Here is a 23,202-nt window from a genome sequence, read left to right as displayed (position 1 = left end):
GTACTATATTATAAAAAATCCATGTCTAAGTGGACCCATGCAGTTCAAACCCATGTTACTCAAGGTCAACTGTATAGCCAAATATGCTTTAGAAAACTGAATAGATAGCACAAATAAATGATGACAGTAGTTGCTTCTAGATAGGGGAAGTGGTTAGCTAGAGATAGGAGTGAAAGGAAACTTGAAACATTTTTGTTACTTTTGAATTTTTTTTTTTTTTTTTTTTTTTTAAATAATGTGGTCTATCTTCATTGCTCTCTTTTGGGGGAAAGGGTAGTGTAGTTTTACATTTAGAAAGTTACTTATATACTAACACAGTCCCCTCCTTTTAAGGTGATCTCCTTTGTGAGCAGTAATGAAATTAGTAAGCAACCTCTTCATTTCCCTTCTTTCTTCCCTAGTATCTTGGGGCCTGGGGGGCGGGGCATTTAAAAATTTCTTACTGATACACCTGCAGTAAAAATCTCCTTTTTGGGAAGGGGATATATAGTTCTGTGAGTTTTGACAAATGCTTAAGTCAAGAACAGAACTATTGCCTCACCTCCCCAAATTCCCTCTTACTGCGCCCTTTATAATCAGATCCTCCTCTCACCCCTACCTAACTTCTGGCAACCACTGATGTGTTTTCTATTCCTGTAGTTTTTTGTTTTTGTTTTTTTTCCCGTTTGAAACCAGAATGCCATATAAATGTAACCCTTTGAGTAAGGCTTTCTTTTCGGTCAGCGTGATGCATTTGAGACTCATGTGGGGGTCCAGTGTATCAATAGTTTTCTTTTTTTGGTAAACTCTCCCCCATTTTGTTATTCTATTATAGCTACATGTTGTTTAAAAAAAAAAGCACATAGTATTTGCATACACAACTCTGTTACCTCATCATTGAGTGTCAGTTACAGATGTAGTATGTTTAATAATACTCTGTACCAGGCCTTAGGCCAAAGATCATTCTTTAACTAGAGAACTCAGGAAGAGCTCGTGGGAACAGTATTGAAGTCCCTTCTGGTTCAGAGCTGTTTGTGACTAATACATCCATTTTATTTGAAGGTTTGACCAGGTATAAAATCCCTGGCGTATATTTTTTTGAGCTCCGTAGACTTGGATGTGAAGTATCATTGTCAAAGTCTTATGCCATCTTTTTTTTCCTTGTAAGAAAATTGGTTTTGGAGCACTTGGGTGTCTCAGTTGGTTAAGCATCTGACTCTTGCTCTCAGCTCAGGTTGTGAGTTCAAGCCCCACGTTGGGCTCCATGCTGGGTATGGAGCCTACTTGGGTTAAAAAAAAAAATAATAATAATAATAGGTCTTTCATGTGGGTGGTCAAAAGATTTTTCTTTAAAGAGCTGCTTCTGAATGTATCTTGGTGTTAACTTTTATGTATGGCCTTAAATGATAATTTCAGGTCTTCTTTTATTTCAGAAAGTTTTATCATGATAATTTTCAGTATTTTTTCTATTCCATTCTGTAGGTTTTTTGTGGGGGGACTCTAATTATAAGCATATGCTGGATCTTCTTTGCCTAACTTCTATGTCATTTGTTCACAAAACCTTTTATTTTCCTTTGTTTACTTAGAAAATTTTCTCTGTTCTGTTCCATCTTTTTCTATGGGGACTGTTCACTCTTATGTTCTATTTAGTTTGTCTTCACTTCTGATACAATTTTTTCTTTTAGTTCTTACATAATGCAAGTAAAAACACTATTACCCTACTTATTTGTATTATGAAATGAAGACTTTGTATTAAAAAGTCTTAAAGAGGGGTGCCTAAGTGGCTCAGTTGGTTAAGTGTCGGCCTTTGGCTCAGGTCATGATTCCAGGGTACTGGGATCAAGTTCCCTGCTCAGTGGGGAGTCTGCTTCTCCCTCTGCCCCTCCCCCTCCGCTTGTGCTCTGACTCTAACTTTCTCTTTCTCAAATAAATAAAATCTTTAAAAAGTCTTAAAGATCCAATGCAAATTTTAAGTTCTAACACTTGTGGAGAGAAAGGTTATTGCTGAAAAATCAAACAATAAAATATACCACAATCTGTATGGTTTTGTAGGTTCACCTCACTTGGTATGATGGATAGTACCTGTAAAGTTTATAATATTGAAAGGTGAAGCAATTTTTTTTTCTTTTTTTAAAAGATTTTATGTTGGGGCGCCTGGGTGGCTCAGTGGGTTAAAGCCTCTGCCTTCGGCTCAGGTCATGATCTCAGGGTCCTGGGATTGAGCCCCACATCGGGCTCTCTGCTCAGCGGGGAGCCTGCTTCCTCCTCTCTCTCTGCCTGCCTCTCTGCCTATTTGTGATTTCTGTCTGTCAAATAAATAAATAATCTAAAAAAAAAAAAGATTTTATGTTTATGCAATCTCCACACTCAACATGGGGCTTGAACTCAGAACCCCAAGATCAAAAGTCACATGTTCTGCCATCTGAGCCAGCCAGGCACCCCAGAAGTGTGAAGCAATTTCATATTAACTTATTTGCATGATTTGAAATTGCTGGTATTTATTGTTCATCAGTTTTATGGGAACATGTTGAAAAGTAAGAATTTCCAGTATGGAGTACAATATAAAGAATTGATTTTGGGGTATTTTTTTTGTTGTTGTTTTTAAGAATTGATTTTTTTAGCCAGGTATTTCACTTTATTAGTAGAGTCATAGTTTAGTGCCCATGAGGTGAAAGGATTTCTTTCATACATAAAGTGTGATAAATTGTTTTCCTTTATGTTTAACACTATAACAGGCTACTTTAAAAAGTCAGGAAATCAAGTTATGTTTATTTGTTGTTGTAGTTAACTACATACAGATGCAATTTCCTTGACAAAGGATTGTTGAAGGAACTCTCAAACTAGTATTCTGGTTTCGTGGATCTTCACGTTGTATTGTCTTAATTATTACTTAAAAGGCAGGATAACTAGGTACCTAAAGGTTGTCTTCATAACCATAGCCACTCCTTAATTTAAGGTACTTATTTTTAAGGTATTTACTTTTATTTTTTAAGATTTTATTTATTTATTTGAGAGAGCACGCACGAGCATGGGAGGCAGGGTGGGAAGGGCAGAGGGAGAGGGGGAAGCAGACTCCCCGCTGGGCAGGGATCCTGATATGGGGCTCGATAACAGGACCCTGGGATCATGAGCTGAGCTGAAGGCAGACACTTGACCAACTGAGCCACCCAGGCACCCTGGTACTATTAAAGCTCTTTTAGAGGTAATGGGAGAAATATGCATCTCAAAGCTTGATGTATATTATTGTGGACTTTCCAGAGGCAAGTAGTAGAGCCTGTTTGGTTTTCCAGGATCTTTCTGCTTTAGGAGAAATGGGGGTGGATTGTAGAGAAGGAAAGGTGCAGTGTAGAGAACGAGAGGTAGCTGCTTTGCTGTCAGTGGAAAATTTTGCATCATAGAGAAGAAATCAAAATGCTTTAGGTTTGAATAGTAGTATTGTGGATAATTATTTCCATTTTCCTTTACTTCTCAATTTCTTACCTTAATTTTGTTAGCTCGGGTAGTAGTCATCTGGTGATTATTACTTAATTTGTAATATTTTAGATACACATATTCTCGAATTACTTTTGTGTGCTAATAGTGGCTGTTCTGAGAATATACGTGTTGGATATGGTATGGTAAAGTTGTTACAGCTGCAGGAGGAAGCATGAACAAGGCTTGGAAGGAAGTTTATTATGCTCACAGGTCTCTGAGAGGGAGGTCCCACATGCTGTGAAGGGTCTCAGGGAATTACTGAGTTTGGGTCAGGTGACAGAAGATAGGAGTTAAGGGCTTTAGGTCAGAGCCTTTATTGGGGTTCCCAAGGGAAGGGCAAAGCAGGGCGAGACTGAACAGTTTAGGAGAAGCTAGTATGAAGGAATTGGGCAGGCTTTGGGCTATTGTGGTGGTCTCTGGTTTTCTGGTCCCTGACTCTGGGAGGGTTTAGGTCAGGGGAAATACTGATATGATAGTGTGTGTGAAAGTGAGATAAGAAGCCAGCTGGGCCACAGACTCAAGATTGGCTGGTTTGTGTGTGAGAGATGCAGTAAGCTTTTTAAGATGTTCAGGACATACAAAATACAAACAGTAAAAAGTGTGACTAGTTTAATGGTCAAGGGAAGTTTCATATGTTTCTTCTCTCATAATTTCCGAAGTGTTCATAATCTTTCAGAACCTTAGCTCTCCAGACAATTGTTGTTGCTTTTTTTTTTTTAAAGATTCTATTTATTTATTTGACAGACAGAGATCACAAATAGGCAGAGAGGCAGGCAGAGAGAGAGGAGGAAGAAGGCTCCCTGCTGAGCAGAGAGCCCAATGCGGGGCTCGATCCCCAGGACCCTGGGATCATGACCTGAGCTGAAGGCAGAGGCTTAAACCCACTGAGCTACCCAGGTGCCCCACTGCAGTTTACTTTTAATTGTTGGAAGTAGTTATGTTTTTTCTTTCATGTAAAGAAGAAGTGGATATATATTCATATCTTTTACACAGACTGAAGACTGGTAGCTTGTGGGGCACCTGGGTGGTCCAGTCGGTTAAGCATCTGCCTCTGGCTCAAGTCATGATTCCAGGGTCCTGGGCTCTAGCCCCGCATCGGGCTCCCTGCCCAGCAGGGAGTCTGCTTCTGTCTCTCCCTCTGTAGCTCCCCCTGCTTGTGCGATCTCTCTCTCTCTCTCTCTCAAATAAATAAAAGCTTTAAAAAAAGATTGGTAGCTTGTGGGTTGCAGATAAGTGTTGTAAGTTTCTATATATAGAAATAGACATATGTACACCAGTGTATCTTGAAGCAGTAATTCTCTTTTGGTGCTCTTAATTTAAGAGTCTTATTATATTCATTATGCAATCTGACAGAAATAAGACACATTTCACTTCAGAAGGTATTAACTTAATTTTCTAGTCTTGTAAGACAAAAAGATCCCTCTTGTACCTAGAGTAATGAGAAGAAACTACTCAGAATTTGAAATTTTAAAATTAGGCATCAAACAAGGAGTTTGATTGGTTACCATTATACCCACTAGGTGGATGCTTACTGAACAGCTAACATTTAGTGTAATATGGAATTTTCTTTATTTCTAAATTCTTGAGCACTTTTGTTAAGTCACATTGATAAAATTGCTTCTGAGTTTCAAATAAGGCATTGGTTAAGTTAATTATTTTAATTAAGAGTAAATCTTAAGATTAAATTAAGAACTAATAACTAATCCTTTTTTTTTTTTTTAAGATTTTATTTATTTATTTGACAGAGGTCACAAATCGGCAGAGAGGCAGGTGAGAGAGGGAAATGGGGAAACAGGCTCCTTGCTGAGCAGAGAGCCTGATGCGGGGCTTGATCCCAGGACCCTGAGATCCTGACCTGAGCCAAAGGCAGAGGCTTAACCCACTGAGCCACCCAGGCACCCCCTTTTTTTAAAAGATTTTATTTATTTATTTGACAGAGGCTAATAACTCTAATCCTATATGACACAAATGTCTAGTTCACCAGTCTTTTTGAAGCTGCCAAAAGTTGAATTGTTTCGCTCAAAAGGGACATATTTGCCCTTTTGAAAAACATTGTCACTTTACGTTTCTAAGAAATGTACAGTTTCCTGACATGCTTTCTCCTCTATTATTTACATATCATTTATTACATTGCTTTATAGCAGCATTGGTAGTAAGCACCGAGATGTGTTTTGTTTGAGGCGTTGGGGCTTCTGGCAGGGCCCTCCCACGTGTGCTGGCTTCTCTGCCGCGGGGCCATCCCTTCCTCCTCTAGCTGTGGTGGTTGCAGGGCGTAGGGCCTGGGTGGGGCCTTCTGGGGATGGAGATGCAACAGTGCTCCCCATTATAATGTATGCATATAAGGTGATTTATTACTTTCCTTTATTGTTACACATATAGGTTAGCCTTGGTTTTTAAATAATATAAACAGCCCTGCATTTTAATTAATGTAAATTTACCTTTTGTTTGTTTGTACAGTTCTGTGAGTTTTGGCAAAGGCAGAGTCCTGCAGCCACTACCACGATCATGATATAAAACAATTTTTTATTTTTAGGATTTTTTTATTCATTTGACAGAGATCACAAGTAGGCAGAGAGGCAGGCAGAGAGAGAGAGAGAGAGGAGGAAGCAGGCTCCCTGCCAAGGAGAGAGCCCGATGCGGGACTTGATCCCAGGACCCCAAGACCATGACCTGAGTCCAAGGCAGAGGCTTAACCCACTGAGCCACCCAGGCGCCTGATAAAAAACAATTTCTTCACTCCCCATACTTCCCTAAAAGGGAATGACCATTAATTAATCTTCTCTTCACTGGTGACTCCTGAGAGCCACCAAACCGTTCTCCTCCCTTAATGGTTTTCTTTTTTAGAAATGACATGTGAATGGAATTGTATCATATGTAATCTTTGAGACTGACTGACTTCTTTCTTTTGGCATAGTACATTTGATACTAATCCACACTGATGCTTGTACCAATAGTGTGTTGCTTTTTATTACAACCGAGTTAGTATCCCATGGTCAGGCTGTGCAGTGGTTTATTTATCCCTTCCCCAGTTGAAGGACTTTGTGTTGTTGATATGTCCATTATGAGTGCAGCTGCCATAAGTATTTGCAAACAGGTTTTTGTGTGAACATTTTTTTCTCTGCTTTTAAGCAGACCATATATTAAGAATAATTCTTTATTATGTATGTTGGAATATTTCTCCTAATTTGCCCATTATATTTATTTATGGTGTTTTCGCCCCTAAATAGTAGACTTTGGTTTTTAGGACAATTTTAGATTTACAGAAAAATTTTAGCACTCCCCCAGTTTCTCCTATTAACATCTTGCATTAATGTACATTTGTTAAAATTAATAAACCAGTATTGATGTTATTATTAACTGAGGTTCTTACATTACATTAGGGTTTACTCTCTGTATTGTACCGCTCTCTGGGGTTTGCCCAGATGCATAGTGTCATGTATCCACCATTGCAATGTGGATACTATTCTGTAATACAGAATAATTTTGCTGCCCTAAAAATCCCTTCTAGTTCGATCTGTTCATCCTTTCCCCTTCCGCCCTCCCATCTCCACATTCCTGGCAACTACTGATCTTTTTTCTGTCTCCATAATTTTACCTTTCTTGGGGGTTATAATTGGAATCATACAGTATGTAGCCTTTTCAAACTGACCTCTTCGCGCTTAGCAATATGCATTTAAGATTCTTCCATGTCTTTTCATGGCTTGATAGATTTCTCTTTGTATCACTGAATAACAGTCCGTTGTATGGATGTAGTACGGTTTTTCTCCATGCACCTATCAAGGGACCTCTTGGTTACTGCCAGTTTTTAACAGTTCTGGACAAAGCTGTCATACACATTCATGTGCAAGTTTTGTCTGGACATAAGGCTTCAGCTCATTTGGGTAAATACCTAGGGGGATGATTGCTGGAGCAGAAGGTGGCCTGGGTGAATGGTTTTGTGAGCTTGAGAAGAATGTGTATTCTGCTGTTACTCAAACAGAATAGAATTGAACTGTTCTATAAATGTCAATGAAATCCAGTTGATTGATGGTGCTCTTGAGTTTGACTACGTCCTTACTTATTTTCTGCTTGCTGTGCCTGCCAGTTAATAATACAAATTTGTTGATGTCTCCAGTTACAGTAGTGGATTTAGCTGTGTTTCCTTGCAGTTCCATCAGTTTCTGCCTCACAGCTTTTCACACTTTGTTGTAAGGTGCACAGACATTAAGGGTTATTATGTCTTCTTTGAGAATTGTATCATTATGAAATGCTTCTCTTTAATTCTGGTAATTTTCCTTGTTCAATTTGCTTTGAAAAAATGGCTAGTTCTGCTTTCTTTTGATTAGTATTAATTAGCATGGTATACCTTTCTCCAACCCTTTACCTTTAATCTGTCTGTGTCTTTATATTTAAAGTGAGCTTCTTGTAGGTGACATATACTTGGGCCTTGTTTTCTTATCCAGTCTGTCAGTTTTCTTTTAATTGGTAAATTAGACCTTTCACATTGAAAGTGACTCTTGTTGTAGTTGGGTTAATGTCAGCATTATTTGCAATTGCTCTCTGTTCATCGCATTTGTTCCTTGTTGCTTTATTATTTTGATTTTAAATCTGTTTCCTTCTCTGGTTTTAATTGAACATTTTTTTTATGATTGTATCTTCTCTCCTGTTTTAAGATACCAATTATACTTCTTTTTAAAATTTTATTGGTAGTTGCCCTAGAGTTTGCAGTAGACATTTTTAATGAATACAAGTCCATTTTCAAATGACACTTGACCATTTCACAGGTAGTGCAAGTGCTTTATAACAGATTATAATCGATTCTTCCCTCCCTTCTCATGTACTGTTACTCTCTTTTCACTTATCCATAAACTACAGATACCTAATTCATTGTTATTGTTACTATTTTCAACAGTTAAGATCAGTTCAGAATAAGAAGAATGAAAGATCTTATTTTATCTTCATTTATTCCTTTCTCATTATGTAGATCTGAGTTTCTTTTCTTTTTTTAAGACTTTTATTTATTTATTTATTTGACAGAGATCACAAGTAGGCAGAGAGGCAGGCAAAGAGAGAGGGAAGAAGCAGTCTCCCTGCCAAGCAGAGAGCACGATGCAGGGCTCGATCCCAGGACCCTGGGATCATGACCTGAGCCAAAGGCAGAGGCTTTTACCCACTGAGCCACCCAGGCGCCCCTAGATCTGAATTTCTTATCTATGCTTTTTCTTCTCTCTAAAGAGCTTCCAGTATTTCTTACAAGGCAAGTCTATTGGCAGTTCTTCAGTTTTTGTTTGCCTGATAAAGTCTTTATTTGTTTTTAACTTTTGAAGGATAATTTTGCTGGTTATTGAATTCTAGATTAGTTTTTTCTTTCGACACTCAGATATTTCACTCCAATGTCATCTTGTTTGCATGGTTTCTGGGAGGAAGTCTGATGTGATTCTTAATTAACCCTCTTCCTTAAAGGTGAGTTCTTGTTTCATTTTGTCCTTTAGTTTATTTCAAGAATTTCTTTTTGACTTTCTGAAATTTGAATATAAGCCAGGTGTTGATGTTATGGAATTTATCCATTTAGTGTTCTCTGAGCTTTCTGAAATTTTGGTTTCATGCCTGTTGCTAATGTTGGAAAAATTTCCCAGCCATGATTACTTAAAATACCCATTTCTTTCTTCTTTCAGTATGCCCATTATGTGTATGTTATACCTTTCATAGTTGTCCTGCAGGTCTTATGTGTTCTCTTCTGATTTTTTTCATTCCTGTTTTTCTCTTGGCAATTCATTCTGGGAGGTTTTTATTAACATATCTTCAGGCTCACTGATTGCTTCGTGTTTAGTCTGATGAAGAAATCATCAAAAGCATTTTCATGGTAGTATTTTTAACTTCCAGCATTAAAAAAACTGTTTTTCAGGGGCACCTGGGTGGCTCAGTGGGTTAAGCCTCTGCCTTTGGCTCAGGTCATGATCTCAGGGTCCTAGGATCGAGCCCCACATCGGGCTCTCTGCTCAGCGGGGAGCCTGCTTCCTCCCCCCTCTCTCTCTGTGCCTGCCTCTCTGCCTACTTGTGACCTCTGTCAAATAAATGAATAAAATCTTTAAAAAAAAACTGTTTTTCATAGCTTAGTATATTAATAACAGTTATCTTAAATTCTTAGTTTGATGATTCCAAAAATCTCTGTCTTATCTGAGTTTGTGATGCTTGCTTTGTTTCTTCAGAATGTATTTGTCTTGCTTTTTAGCATTCAATGTAATCTTTCTGTTGAAAATTTTATGTGCTTTATTGGGTGATAGGAACTTACATAAATAGATCTTTAGTGTGAAGAATCTGGCTAGGAGTCAAGTTGTGTTTAATGTTTGTTTGGTGTGTGTATTGTGTAATGGTGTCAGAGGCTTCATTTTTGTCAGGTTTCCTTGTTTTTGTTTCCACTATTTGGGGTTTCCCTAGAAACTCCTTAAATAGAGTCTCTGTCTTGCACCTCTCTAAGTTGTAATCTACTGTTATTATACTATTATAGTAGAACTTTGCTGATGTGGTGATAAGGTACCAGGGAAAGGAAGTGTTCTATAATTTTTTAAAAAGATTTTATTTATTTATTTGACAGAGAGACAGCAAGAGAGGGAACACAAGCAGAGGGAGTGGGTGAGGGAGAAGCAGGCTTTCCACAGAGCAGGGAGCCCCGTATGGGGCTTGATCCCAGGACCCTGGGACCATCACCTGAGCCGAAGGCAGACGCTTAATGACTGAGCCACCCAGGCGTCCCGGGTTCTATAATTATATGATTAAATTTCAGTTGTTACAGTGAATTAGAGTCCCTTCCTTTACTATGAACTTAGAAGAATTTTAGTCTTCTCTCCTTCTCCCTCTTTAATCATGAAGGCAAACGGGAATTGGAGTTGTCTGGATGCTCTTTTACTAATTCAAAAAAGGTTCTGATAAAGTAGTTTCCCTTGAAGGTAGGTCTTTGTTAAGGGGGATGCATCGTGGTTTGCCTCGGAGGCTCCATGGGTTGTGTCCAATTCTTGATTCCAGCTCAAGTGAGGAACTCAGGGTTGTGAGATTGAGCCCTGCATCCGGCTGGGCATGTAGCCTGCTTGGGATTCTCTCCCTCAGCTCTTCCCTCTCTGCTCCCATCTCTCTCTCAAAAAATAAAAATTAAAAAATAAAAAAATAAAATAAATAATAAACCAGACCAATAAAAGGGGACACTTTGCTCTGGCCATATCTCAGAATGGTTACTTTTCCTCTTCCCATGCCCAAAACTGGAAGAAATCTTTTTCCTCCTGGATGATAATCTGGCAGAGCCACTGAAGGTAAAAACTCATGAATATGTGGCCGCCTTGGTTAAGACCGGGCCTTTGGGGATTTTAAAGCTTCAAGCTAGTTTATACTCTGCCTTCTGGAATTCATCGTTACTTTTTATAAAGTATTCTTAACACTTACTTTCCTCAGAGGCTCCTGCTCATGGTAAACTCTGTAGCTTCCTTATTTGTTCAACTTCTTTTTTCTTGTGGGGAAGACAGATTCCAAGCTCTTTATGTACTGGAGCTGAAAACAAAATACCGCTTGTTTATGCTTTAATGACAGTTTTATTGAGACATAATTTAAAATCATAAACATTTATCCTTAAAAGCATACAATTAGGTAGTTTTTAGTATATTCACAGACTTGTCACCCTTACCACTGTTTAATTTTAGAATTGATATTATCACCTGAAAAAGAAATCCCATACCCATTAGCAGTCACTTCTCCCAATCCAAGGCAACAACTTACCTGTTTTCGTTTCTGTGGATTTGCCTACACTGGGCATTTTATGTAAGTGGAGCCTTACAGCAGGTGTCCTTTGTTTTGTTTTCAGCTTATCCCCCCTCCCCCAAAGATCCATCCATTTATTTTAGTAAGAGAGAGAGAGGAGGTAGGGAAGAGTAGACAGGGAGAGGGAGAGAAGCAAACTCTCCTGAGAACAACTCCACGACCCTGAGATCAGAGATTAGGACAGGACTGGAGCCAAAACCAAGAGCCAGACGCTCGACTTACTGAGCCACCCAGGCACTCTGTGGCTTATTTATTGTAACAGTGTTTTCAGAGTTCATTCCTGCTGTAGCATATATCAGTATTCCATTCCTTTTTGTTCCCAAATAATATTCCATTGTAAGGATATACCACATTTTGTTTATCTACTCGTCAGTAGGTAGAAATATATTTTTAGCTATTATGAATGATGTTATTACAAACATTTGTGTAACTTTCTTTGTGTGGATATGTTTTCATTTCTCCTGGATAGATGGCGGGAATTGAATTGGCGGGTCATAGAGAAACTGTGATTACCATTTCAAGGAACTGCCAGAGAGTTTTCCAAAGTGACTGCACTGTTTTTTATTGTCACCAACTGCGAAAATTCTAAATGCTCATTCTTGCCAACACATGTATTCTTGATTCTAGGCGTCTTAGGGTGTGTGAAGTGAGATCTCATAGTGGTTTTGATTTGCATTTCCCTAATGACTAATTTCATGTACTTATTGCCTATTTGTATATTTTCTTTGGAGAAATGTCTATTCAGGTTCTTTGCCGTGTTTTGGTTGGATTTTCTTTTATTGCGAAGTTCTAAGAGTTGTTTATGTATTCTGATAGAAATCCCCTAACAGCTATATGATTTGCATATATTTTCTCCTCTTTCAAATTCCTCGACCATATTCTTCAACACACAAAAGTTCTATAATTTTATGAAGTCTGGTTTATCTTGTTGTTACTTATGTTTTTGGTTTAATATCTAGAAAACTTTGCCTAATCCAAGGTTATGAAGATTTACTCTGGTGTTTCTAAGACTTTATACTTTTAGCTCTTCCCCTTAGTTTTCTAAACCATTTTGAGTTAATTTTTATATAAGGTGTTGAGGCATTGCTTTGCTTTCATTCTTTTGCAAAGGTACATCGAGTCGTAGCATCCGTTGAAGAGATTTTCTTCCATTAAATTGTCTTGTTTCTCTTGTCCAAATCAATTGACCATAAACCTTAGGGTTTATTTCTAAACTCTTAATTCCGTTGCATTAATATATATGTCTGTTCTAAAGACAGTAATAATACATATACTCTCTTAATTTTTTTAACTTTAGGGAGTTTTAACATTGTGAAGTGTGAGTCCACCAAGTTTTTTCTTTTTCTTGGTCCCCCAGCTTTTCCATATGAATTTCTGAATCAGTTTGTTAATTTCTGTAGGAAAGCAAGTTAGAATTTTGATAGGAATTGCCTTGTATCTAAATTGTAATTAAAGTAGCATTACCATTTTAACCACATTAACAGTATTCTTCCTGTCCATGAGCATGGTTATCTTTCCATTTATTTAGGTGTTCTTTAATTGCTTTCAACAGTGTTTTGTAGGTTTTAGTGTTTAAGTCTTGCACTTTTTTGTTGTTTATTTCTAGATATTTTATTCTTCTTAATTCTGTTGTAAATGAATTGTTTTCTTAAATTCATTTTCCAGTTGTTGCTAAAGAGTAGAAATAAAACTGATTTTTTAAAGATTTAAAAAAATTTTTTTAGACTGCATGCATGAGCATGGGGGAGAGGGAAAGGGAGAAGCCCAAGCAGAGTCCTTGCTGAGCATGGAGGCCAAATGGGGCTTGATCACACTATCCTGAGGCCATGATCTGAGCTGAAATCAAGAGTCGGACACCCAACCGAGCCACCCAGGTGCCCCAAAACTGATCTTTGCATATTGAACTTGGTATCCTGCAATCTTGCTGAAACTTGTATATTAGTTTCTTGGTAGGGCTTCTTTAGGATTTTTTATATACAAAATTGTGTTGTATGTGAATAGAGGATGTTTACTCTTATCTTTACAATAAGGATGCGTTTGGGGCGCCTGGGTGGCTCAGTGGGTTAAAGCCTCTGCCTTCATCTCAGGTCATGATCTCAGGGTCTTGGATCGAGCCCCGCATCGGGCTCTCTGCTCGGCAGGGAGCCTGCTTCCTCCTCTCTCTCTGCCTGCCTCTCTGCCTACTTGTGATCTCTGTCTGTCAAATAAATAAATAAATCTTTAAAAAAAAAATATGGATGCGTTTGCTTTTTCTTGCCTTATTGCCCAAGCTAGAACCTACAGTCCTGTTTTGAATAGAAATGGTAGAAGTCCTCTTTTCTTGTTTAAGGGGGAAGTATTTAATGTTTTACCATTAAGTGTGATGCTGTTAGCTATGGATTTTTTTAAATAGATGTTTTTTACCAGCTTTGGAGGTTCCCTTTTATTCCTAATTTGTTGAGTGTTTTTATAAAGAAGAGATGGTGGATTTTGTCTTGATTCTGTTTCTTTGTCAATGATCATGTTGCTTTTATTTTTTACTCTCTAGTGTGGTGTTTTACATTGAGTATGTTTCTAAGTCAACCGTATTTCTAGGATAAATTTCCCCTTGGTCATGATGTGTAATCCTTTTTGTGTGTTGCCAGATTTGGTTTGCTAGTTGAAGATTTGAGCACATATATTCATAAAGGATAGTTTCAATTGTTTTCTTGTGGTGTCTTTGTCTGATTTTGACAGTAGGGTAACACTGGCTGTGTGTAGGATTAGTTAGAAAGTGTTCCTAATTTGTGGGGAAGAGTCTAAAGATTGGTGATAATTTCTTTTTGTGTTTGGTAGAATTCAAGAATGAAGCCATCTGATTTTTGCATATATTGAACTTGGTATCCTGCAATCTTGCTGAACTTGTATATTAGTTTTTTGGTAGGGCTTCCTTAGAATTTTTTATATACAAAATTGTGTTGTATGTGAATAGAGGATATTTACTCCTATCTTTACAATATGGATGCATTTGCTTTTTATATAATATAAAAATATTTTATATTTTTATGAGTATAGCTTTTCTTCGTGGGAAGTTTTAAGATTGCTATTCATTTTTGGTGGTTTATGACTTAAGAATTTGTCTATTTTAAGTAGGTTATGTAATATGTTGCTGTATAGTTGTTCATAGAATTTTCTTACAGTTCTTTTTATTTCCTTAAAATCTTTTTTTTACTATGGTAGTAATTACCACTTTTTTGTTCCTGATTTGATTAATTTGAGTCTTTTTTTCCTCTTAATAGAACCGAATTTTGGATTCATTGATTCTTTTGCTTTTCTGGTCTCTATTTCATTGATTTCTGCTCTCATCTTTATTATTTCCTTCCTATTGCCTGCTTTGGATTTATTAGGGTTTTGTGGTTTTTTAAAAAAAAAAATTCATTGTCTAGTTTCTCAAAGTAGAAAGTTGGATTATTAGAGATACTTTTTTTTTTTTAAGTTGTATTTTTAAGTAATCTCTATACCCAATATGGGACTTGAACTCAACAACCCCAAGATCAAGAGTCACATACTTTACTGACTGAGCCAGATGGGTGCCCTGAGATACTTCTTTTTTAAATATAGGCAATTGCAGCCATAAATTTCCTTCTAAGTACTACTTTAGACTCATCCCCGTAAGTTTTGATGTGTTACGTTTTCATTCTCATTCATTTCTAAGTATTTTCTAATTTCCCTTGTGATTTCTTTGTATTTGTTTTCTAGGAGTGTGTTGTTTAGTTTCCACATATTTGTACATTGAAATTTTTCTTGTTTGTAGTTTCTGATTTAATTCCCTTGTGGTTGGAGAATATACTGTGTATAATTTCAATGATCTTAAATTTATTGAGGCTGTTTTATGGCCTAATAGATCTTGGAGATTGTTCTCTGTGCTGTTGAGAAGCGTGTCTCCACAATGGTTGGCAGAGAGTTCTACAGATGTCTGTTAGTTCTGGTTGGTTTACAGTTGTGTTCAGTTTTGTGTTTCTTTGTTGATCTTCTGTCTGGTTGTTCCATTCATCATTCAAGGTGAGTTATTGAAGTTGTCAGCTATTGTGAATTGTGTATTTTAATTCTTTGAGTTTTTGCTTTAAATAGGACTCTGTTGTTAGATTTGTATTTGTGTGTAATTTTTACTTTGTCTTGGTGTATTGACCCTTTTATCATGATAAAATATATTCTTTTGTTTTTGGTAACAACTTTTGTCTTAATGTTTGTTTGGTATTAGTATAGTTATCTAGTCTCTCATTTGATTACTATTTTAGTTTCTTTTTTACTTTCTTCCTGCTTGTGTGTTCAGACCTAAAGTGTTCGCTGTAGAATACATATCTCTGGATCTTTGTTCAGAAAGGAAAAGGACTATTCAGTGGATCTCTGCCTTTTGATTGGATGGTTTTATCCATTTGCATTTATTATCATTACTGATAACATAGGACTTAAGTCTGCCATTTTGGTATTTATTGTTACATGTATTATATCTTATTGTTTCTCTGCTCTGCTCTTGTTGCTTTCTTTTGTGTGAATTAGATGTTTTCTAGTGTACCTTTTAATTTCATTGTGGTTTCTTCTCTGTAGTTCTTGAGTTCTCTTTTTTTTTTTTTTAAATAAATATTTATTTATTTATTTAAGAGAGAGTGAGCTAACAGGGAGAGGGGCAGAGGAAGAGAAAATATACTGAGCAGACTCCCTGCTGAGTGCAGAGCCCAATGCAGGGCTCCATCCCAGTACCCTGAGATCAGGACCTTGAGCCACAACCAAGAGTCAGACGCTTAACTGATGGAGCCACCCAGGTGCCCCTTGAATTATTTTCTTAGTGGTTGCTCTGGAGGATTACTCATAGTATCTTAATAGGAAAATATAATTTGGATTGATACCAACTTAATTCCAATAGTATGTTAAATTTTGCAACATAGTGTATCTATTTTCTGCTTTCTCCTTTTTGCTATTTTATTGTCATGAAATTATAATGTATACAATTTAAACCCAAATGTTAAAATTACTACTTTGTGTTTTTTTGATAGAATTAGAAACAAGTCATTTATACTCTTTTATGTTTGTCTATGTAGTTATCTCTATTGATGTCCTTGCTTTGTGTGGATTTGAGTTACTACCTAGTTTCCTTTCTTTTCCACCTTATTATTTCTTAATATGCTGGTTTGTTAGAAATTTTCAGTTTTTGTTTAGTTGGGAACATCTTAGCTTCTCCATTTTTGAAGTATAAATTTGCTCCATTTAGAATTCTTGCTTTACAGGCTTTTCTTTCAGCGTTGCAGTATGTCATCCCCTTGCCCGCTGGCTTCCATGGTTTCTGATGAGAAGTCTGTTGTGTATCTAACTGAGTAAAATAGCATTAACTATATAAAGCGATAATGGTGACATTCCTATGGAGTGTGCAACATGTAAAGAAATAAAACATGAGATGTCTGGGTGGCTCAGTCGGTTAAGTGTCTGCCTTCAGCTCGGGTGGTGGTCCCAGGGTCCTGGGATTGAGTTCTGCATCGGGCTCCTTGCTCAGCAGGGAGTCTGATTTTCCCTCTGCGTGCAGATCCCCCTCCTTGTGTTCTCTCTTTCTCTGGCAAATGAATAAAATCTTAAGAAATAAAACATGACAACAGTAGCAAAAATGTGGGAAGAGGTAAACAGGCTTTAAAAAAGCTTTGTGTTACATTGTCATCATGTGATAAATATACTAATTCAATCAAAGATATGTCAAAAGTGTACTCTTTAACACTTACATGGTGTTCATTAATACAGTACCAAAACGTATAGCAAAAAGTTAACAAGGAGGGCGCCTGGGTGGCTCGGTGGTTAAGCGACTGCCTTCGGCTCAGGTCATGGTCCCGGATTCCTGGGATCGAGTCCTGCATCGGGCTCCCGACTCCACGGGGAGTCTGCTTCTCCCTCTCACCTTCTCCTCGCTCATGATCTCTCTCACTGTCTCTCTCTCAAATAAATAAATAAAGTCTTTTAAAAAAAAAAGTTAACAAGGATTAAATATAGAAAAATACAAAGAACATAGAAAGGATGAATGGAGAGAACAGATGGGAAACTAACATGCTCTAGTGGACTTAAACTTGTCTGTAGTAGGAATTAAACTAGTCTTCTTAGTCTCTTTTATTTGATATTTGGTACAACCATAATTTAAAAAATGATAGGAAATGTAAAATTTGAAAATATCTGTATTGATATATTGATCTGAAAATTTTTTGTGTCTGTTTCCTTTGCTAAACACAGAGTACCACAGTAATACATTTTTGTTCATGCGCTTTAAAAATCTTGCCACTCCCTCACTGCTGTTGAATTTGAGCTTGTTTTTATATGTCCTGCAACACCTCAGACATGTACCAACTATGTTGGTTCACTGCGTGTTACGAGCCACACCCGTCCACATCTGCTGGGACAGATTTGCGCATCGAGTAACTTTCCTCCCACCACTTCACAATAACCCACAAGCTACAGTGCTGTGTCACCTACTTCCCCAAGTAAACTTCAGATCTTTTTCAGTGTAAAGTGATATATTTATTGTGGTGTTTATGTATCTTAAATAATTTAGTGTGTGTAAAATCATTTTTTATTGAATTGGGGGTTTTTTAAGTTGGGTTCTTCCCTTTTTTTTAATGTGTTACTGATGGAGTTTAGGAATGCTGTGCTTGTAACCCCATTTTTTTCTGATAAGCCCTGTGGTTTTTACTGCATGATTTTGTATAGTGTAGTCATTTTAAGGACCTTAAATGTGATAATAAAGCATGAGTCCCCCTTCTCCCAGCTTTGGTTTAATAGAGATTTCATTTTCACTGTCTTCTGGGCTTCCTGTATTCTTATGAGAAATGCGCGAGTGTTCAACTCAGTGTTCCTGTGACAGTGAAATGTCTTTTTTTCTGGCTGCTTTCAGTGTTTGTTCTTTTATTTTGTTTTATTATTTTTTTTAAGTTTTCAGCAGTTTGTGACTTGTGCCTAGGTGTGCTTTTCTTGGTATTGAACCTGCAAGGTTTGCTATGCTTTTTGAATTTATAGATCTTTTTCTTTTTCCAAATCTGGAAAATTGTTCTCTGAATTTTGAACCCCCTCTCTTTTTCTCTTTGTGGGACTCTGGTTACATGTTTGATAGACCTTTTGATGCTGCCTCAGCCGGCTCTCTTTTTTAGCCTTAATATTTTTTCTCTCTGTTCTTCAGAAACTGCTCTGATTTCATCATTACTTACTCATTTTGCCATTTCTAGTGTGCCATTAAGTACATAAGTAAATGCTTATTTCAGATATTTTTCAGCTCCAGAATTTTGGGTTTTTTTTATTCTTTTTCTTTGTTGAAATTGCTATCATTTCATTCAGTACAAGCACATTTCTCTTTACGTCCTTGAGCATTGTAACAACAGCTGCTTCAGAATTCTTTATATTTTAATTTCAAACACTTCATCATCTCAGAGTCATTCTCTTTTGTTTCTGTTCTCTTGAATGTGGGTGATATTTTCCTGTGTCTTTTTATGTAAAGTACCATTAATTGCATTCTAGCATATTACATATGGGTTACAGATTTTAAAAGCAATAGTATTTTTAAAGAATCTGGCTCTTTTTAAGTATATATTTCATGCTTTTTGTGCTGATTATTGTTTCTTTGACCCATGTATTTTTTCTCATTTTTTTCACTTATCTTTCTACTAAAGCATATCCTCAAATAGTTCTTTTGTGAGGTTCTGCGGAAAGTAAGCTGTTAGCTTTTTAGTGTCTTAAAATACCTTATTTTGCCCTCATTTTCAATGATACTTTATTTGGGCATCAGTTCTAGGCTGGCAGTTCTTTATCCTTAGTGCTTTGTGCCATTGTTTATTGTCATAAATGGTCCTTTTTTGGGGAGATAATTTGCCTTTTCTCTTCGTAAGCTTTTAGGATTATGTGTTATCGATTTTCTACAGTGTGCCCACGTGAGAGTTTATCTTCTAAGCTTTTAGTAGTTTCTGTAGTTTTCTGTGTATATAATCATGGCAACTAAATAAAGATTATTTTATATCTTTTAATATTAATACTGGTTATTTGTTTTCATTATATTATTAAATTATCTGAAACCTTCAAAATACTATTTAACAGTTGTAGTAGACAATTCCATGTCCTGATTTTAATGGAAATGGCTTCAGTGTTTACTGTTGTTGTATTAGATTTGGTAAAAAGTATGTCGTATTTTAGTTTGCTTTTATTTTGGTTGAGTTTTATTAAAAATGGTAGCTGAGGGGCGCCTGGGTGGCTCAGTCTGTTTAGCGGCTGCCTTCAGCTCAGGTCATGATCCTGGAGTTCCAGGATCTAGGCCCATGTCAAGGTCCTTGCTCAGAGGGGAGTCTGCTTCTCCCTCTCCCTCTGCTCCTCTCTCCCTGCTCCTCCTCCTGCTCATGCTCATGCTCTTTGTGTGTCTCTCAAATAAGTAAAATCTTAAAAAAAAATAATAATAATGGTAGCAAAATTTATCAAGTGCCATTTTAAGTCTTGATGCAATCATAGTCAGCCTTTTCACAAACTGGATTCACCTTATTCTTTTATTTAGTTGGTGGCTTTTCTTTTTCTTTTTGCATCAGTACTTACAAGTGTATTGTTTTATACTCTTCCCACTTTTCAGCTATCTTTATCAGGTTTTATTAATATTTTATAAGCTTCTAAAATGATTCACATACTTCAATAATTTTTCCTTTTATATTTCTTTTTTTGGAGATAATTTTGTTCTTTTAGTTTGAGAAATTAAAAACGAAGAATCTTATCTTTAATTTGATTTTGTCATTTTGCCAAATTCTAAGAAAACCAGTACATGGATACTATACAGTACATACTTTTTTTTTTTTTAAGATTTTATTTATTTATTTGACAGACAGAGATCACAAGTAGGCAGAGAGGCAGACAGAGAGAGAGAGAGAAGCAGGCTCCCCACTGTGCAGAGAGCCCAACGTGGGACTCTATCCCAGAACCCTGGGATCATGACCTGAGCTGAAGGCAGAGGCTTTAACCCACTGAGCCACCTGGGCGCCCCTACAGTACATACTTTTAAGTGTAATTTTATTAAATATTTCACATGTTTTTATGTGAATTTGACATTTTTTCCAAATACGTATCCATGTCCCTTTTTTTGTGGTCTTGATTATTACTGTGTCCTTTTGGAAATATAATAGTTTCCTAAGTATTGTTTCTTTTTTCTTCCACAAGTCCCCCTGCGCTTTTTATTAGAAATCTTAATCCTAAATAGTTACGTGTAGATAAGTTGAAAGGTTTTTATAGTTGTTAGTAGAGTATATAATTATTACTAGTACTTTGGGTATATTTAAGAATGAATATTATAGGAATTTACTGAGAATCTGAGTTTTATTGTTGCTTAATACTGCCTTTTTTGCTGTTTAATGAATTGTAAAATTTTTTTGTAGCTGTGAGTTTCAACTTGGGTTGGGTTCTGATATGTTTCAGGGTATTTGGTAATTTTTACATATATGGTTATAATAACCTCCTTTTGTTCCTCTCTCCACCCCCCCCCTTTCTTTTTTTTAACAGTTACATGGGAATTGGTCTTTCTGCTCAAGGTGTGAACATGAATAGACTACCAGGTACTTGTAATTGAATTACAGTACTGTCTTACAGCTACATCTTTCTGTCTAAAAATTTGAAGTAATAATTGAAATAGTTAAGTACATTGATTTTCTGTGTTTTTAATCTCCTCTATGTTATGAGTTTGAAGTGGAAGCCAGGTGGTTTTTAAAAATTTAAATTTTATGCTATTTAGCAAAACTTATATCTACCATGCATTTTTTTGTTTTATGGTTTTGCTTGTTTTGGTATTTTAACTTCTATTACATAGTCATATATCAGTGACTTTAAATATTTTAATGTGATTAATTCTCTTTGCTACCCAGTATATTCCTGGCTTTTAACCTGTTTTCATTTGTTCAGTATTCTGGGAATGGAGGCTAATAGTCCAAGTGAGCTAAGGAAAGTGTCAGCTGAGATGGCAGAACTGTTTCCCAAAGCCATTAATCAGATGAAAGTGATTCTCGGATTATATTTTCTGGTATTTTTACTAGTGTTAAAAATTAATTTGGAAGAAACTTTGGAAAATAGAAAAATCCTCTATTTTATATTAAACTCTGTGTGTGTGTCAATCAAAGCAAAATTCCTTTGGTTTATTAGCAAAGGAAATATGCATGGAAAATGTGTCTTGCCTTTTTTTTTTTAGACGGTAAGAGTCTTGTTTAATACATCTTTTAGGCTTCTGTGTGGCAGATTTATTTTCCTTAGTGTTGTAAACAGTATTTTAATGTAGAAATCATGTGGCGTAATTATTGGGAATTTAAATGTACATTTGAGAGTTTTACTTTTGTGCTATCATCTATTGTACTATTCTTGCTTTTCTTGTCATAATCTTAGTGAATAGCTCTAGTACAGAGGAACCTTACTTTTCATTGTAAATATACTGGAACTTTCTCTTTAGGCTGGGATAAACATTCATATGGTTATCATGGGGATGATGGACATTCATTTTGTTCTTCTGGAACGGGACAACCTTATGGACCAACTTTTACGACTGGTGATGTCATTGGCTGTTGTGTTAACCTTATCAACAATACCTGCTTCTACACCAAGAATGGACATAGTTTAGGTACTAAGATAATGTATTGCATGTAAAGTAATCAAATATTGTGATTATTGTACTTATAGCATGGTAGTCACATTTGTTATGTAGTCCTCGATTGTAAGTACATGCCTATCTGGATGTTACTTCTTTGTTCTTTCCAGGTTGAAGTTGAGGAAATGGTAAATATTTGAGTTCTGTGAACGCCACATTGTATCACATATATGGAAGTAACTGTGAAAATAATCCCCATGCTCCCATATTTATTCTAGTAATAGAAATGCTAAGTCTTTTCTGCTTTGAGTAAGACACTAAACACTTCATAGTATGACTGAATTCTCTAGGTAACAGGTACCAAGAAAAAAAGGCTGTCAGTTTTTAGTGTAGTATGGGGTAATAATGAAGGAAAGTCTTAATACTATCAACCAAAGGAAAGGCATTTGACCCACTAAAAGGGCAGGCCTTTAGTGATGACTAAAGGGTGATGACTACAAGTTCTGCAGAAAGGAGCAGAATTAAAACCATAACAGCAAAAATTCCAAGGATAAAAGACAGATGGTAAATAAAAAAATAAATTAATGAAAACATAAAGAGGCATAGCCATCCCAAGATAGTAGAAAATCACGCTTTTTGGTTGCATATGCACCTGTAGTGTTTCAAATTGAGAACTGTGTGGTGGTTATATTCCCTTTTCTTAGAAGTTTTTTTGTTTTTGTTTTTATACAGAAACTGTGAAGGATAGTAAGACTGATGCTTTAAAAGTAAAATGGTTTCACATTACTAGAGAAGTGCTTGATTCAAAGCAAACTACTTCTGATGAAGTAAAGCAAAAGGAAGCAAAAACTAGCCTTGGAAGGCAGAAATTTCATTGTGCTCATAAATTGTATTTGAAAATTAGACTGCAAATAGGTTCCTTGGGCATATAATAGATGTTCTTTAATGAAACACAAAAACTGTTGTGTCTTTCATTTCATAGTAGAAAATTCTAGATTTCTGGCTGCATTGGTAATAGCTGTCATATTCCTGATATAAAATTAGTGTCTTCACTTTTATATGCAGCTTAAGTCTTTTCGTTCTGAATGTTAATACTGATTTTGAAGTCCTGTCTTAGCAACAAAAAGGTTTTCCCAAGTCCACACAGGAGTGTTGCTTCGGGACACCAGGAGATGTGTGGATTTGTGATTTGATTGCTGTGGCTGGCCCCTTTCCAGATGATGTAGCCTCTAGTTTATTCCGTGTTACTGTCCTGGCTCTGACTCATCACAGCATTTAACCCAGGGTGGTCTTAGTTGCCTTGCTTGCTTAAGGTATTTGATCTTAAATTAAACTGTAGAAATCTGCTTTTAGGTATGACCTTTCATTCCAAAATGCAAAAGAAG

The 23,202-nt window shown here is 36.4% G+C and overlaps 1 protein-coding gene across 1 annotated transcript in view; it reads left to right on the top strand.

The window, feature by feature from the left end:
* The window catches only part of RANBP9 (RAN binding protein 9), an 86,905-nt gene that overhangs the window by 27,736 nt on the left and 35,967 nt on the right, over positions 1–23,202 (top strand). The window contains exons 3-4 of the mRNA XM_080805247.1: positions 20,749–20,801; positions 21,683–21,850. Coding sequence (XP_080661373.1) covers positions 20,749–20,801; positions 21,683–21,850 — 221 coding nt within the window. The remainder of the gene's footprint in view (positions 1–20,748; positions 20,802–21,682; positions 21,851–23,202) is intronic.

The sequence above is a fragment of the Martes martes genome, assembly GCF_963455335.1.
Source record: "Martes martes genome assembly, chromosome: 6".
Taxonomy (NCBI): Eukaryota; Metazoa; Chordata; class Mammalia; order Carnivora; family Mustelidae; genus Martes; species Martes martes.
The sequence above is the reverse complement of the archived record's forward strand: the minus strand, read 5'-3'. Positions and strand labels throughout refer to the sequence as shown.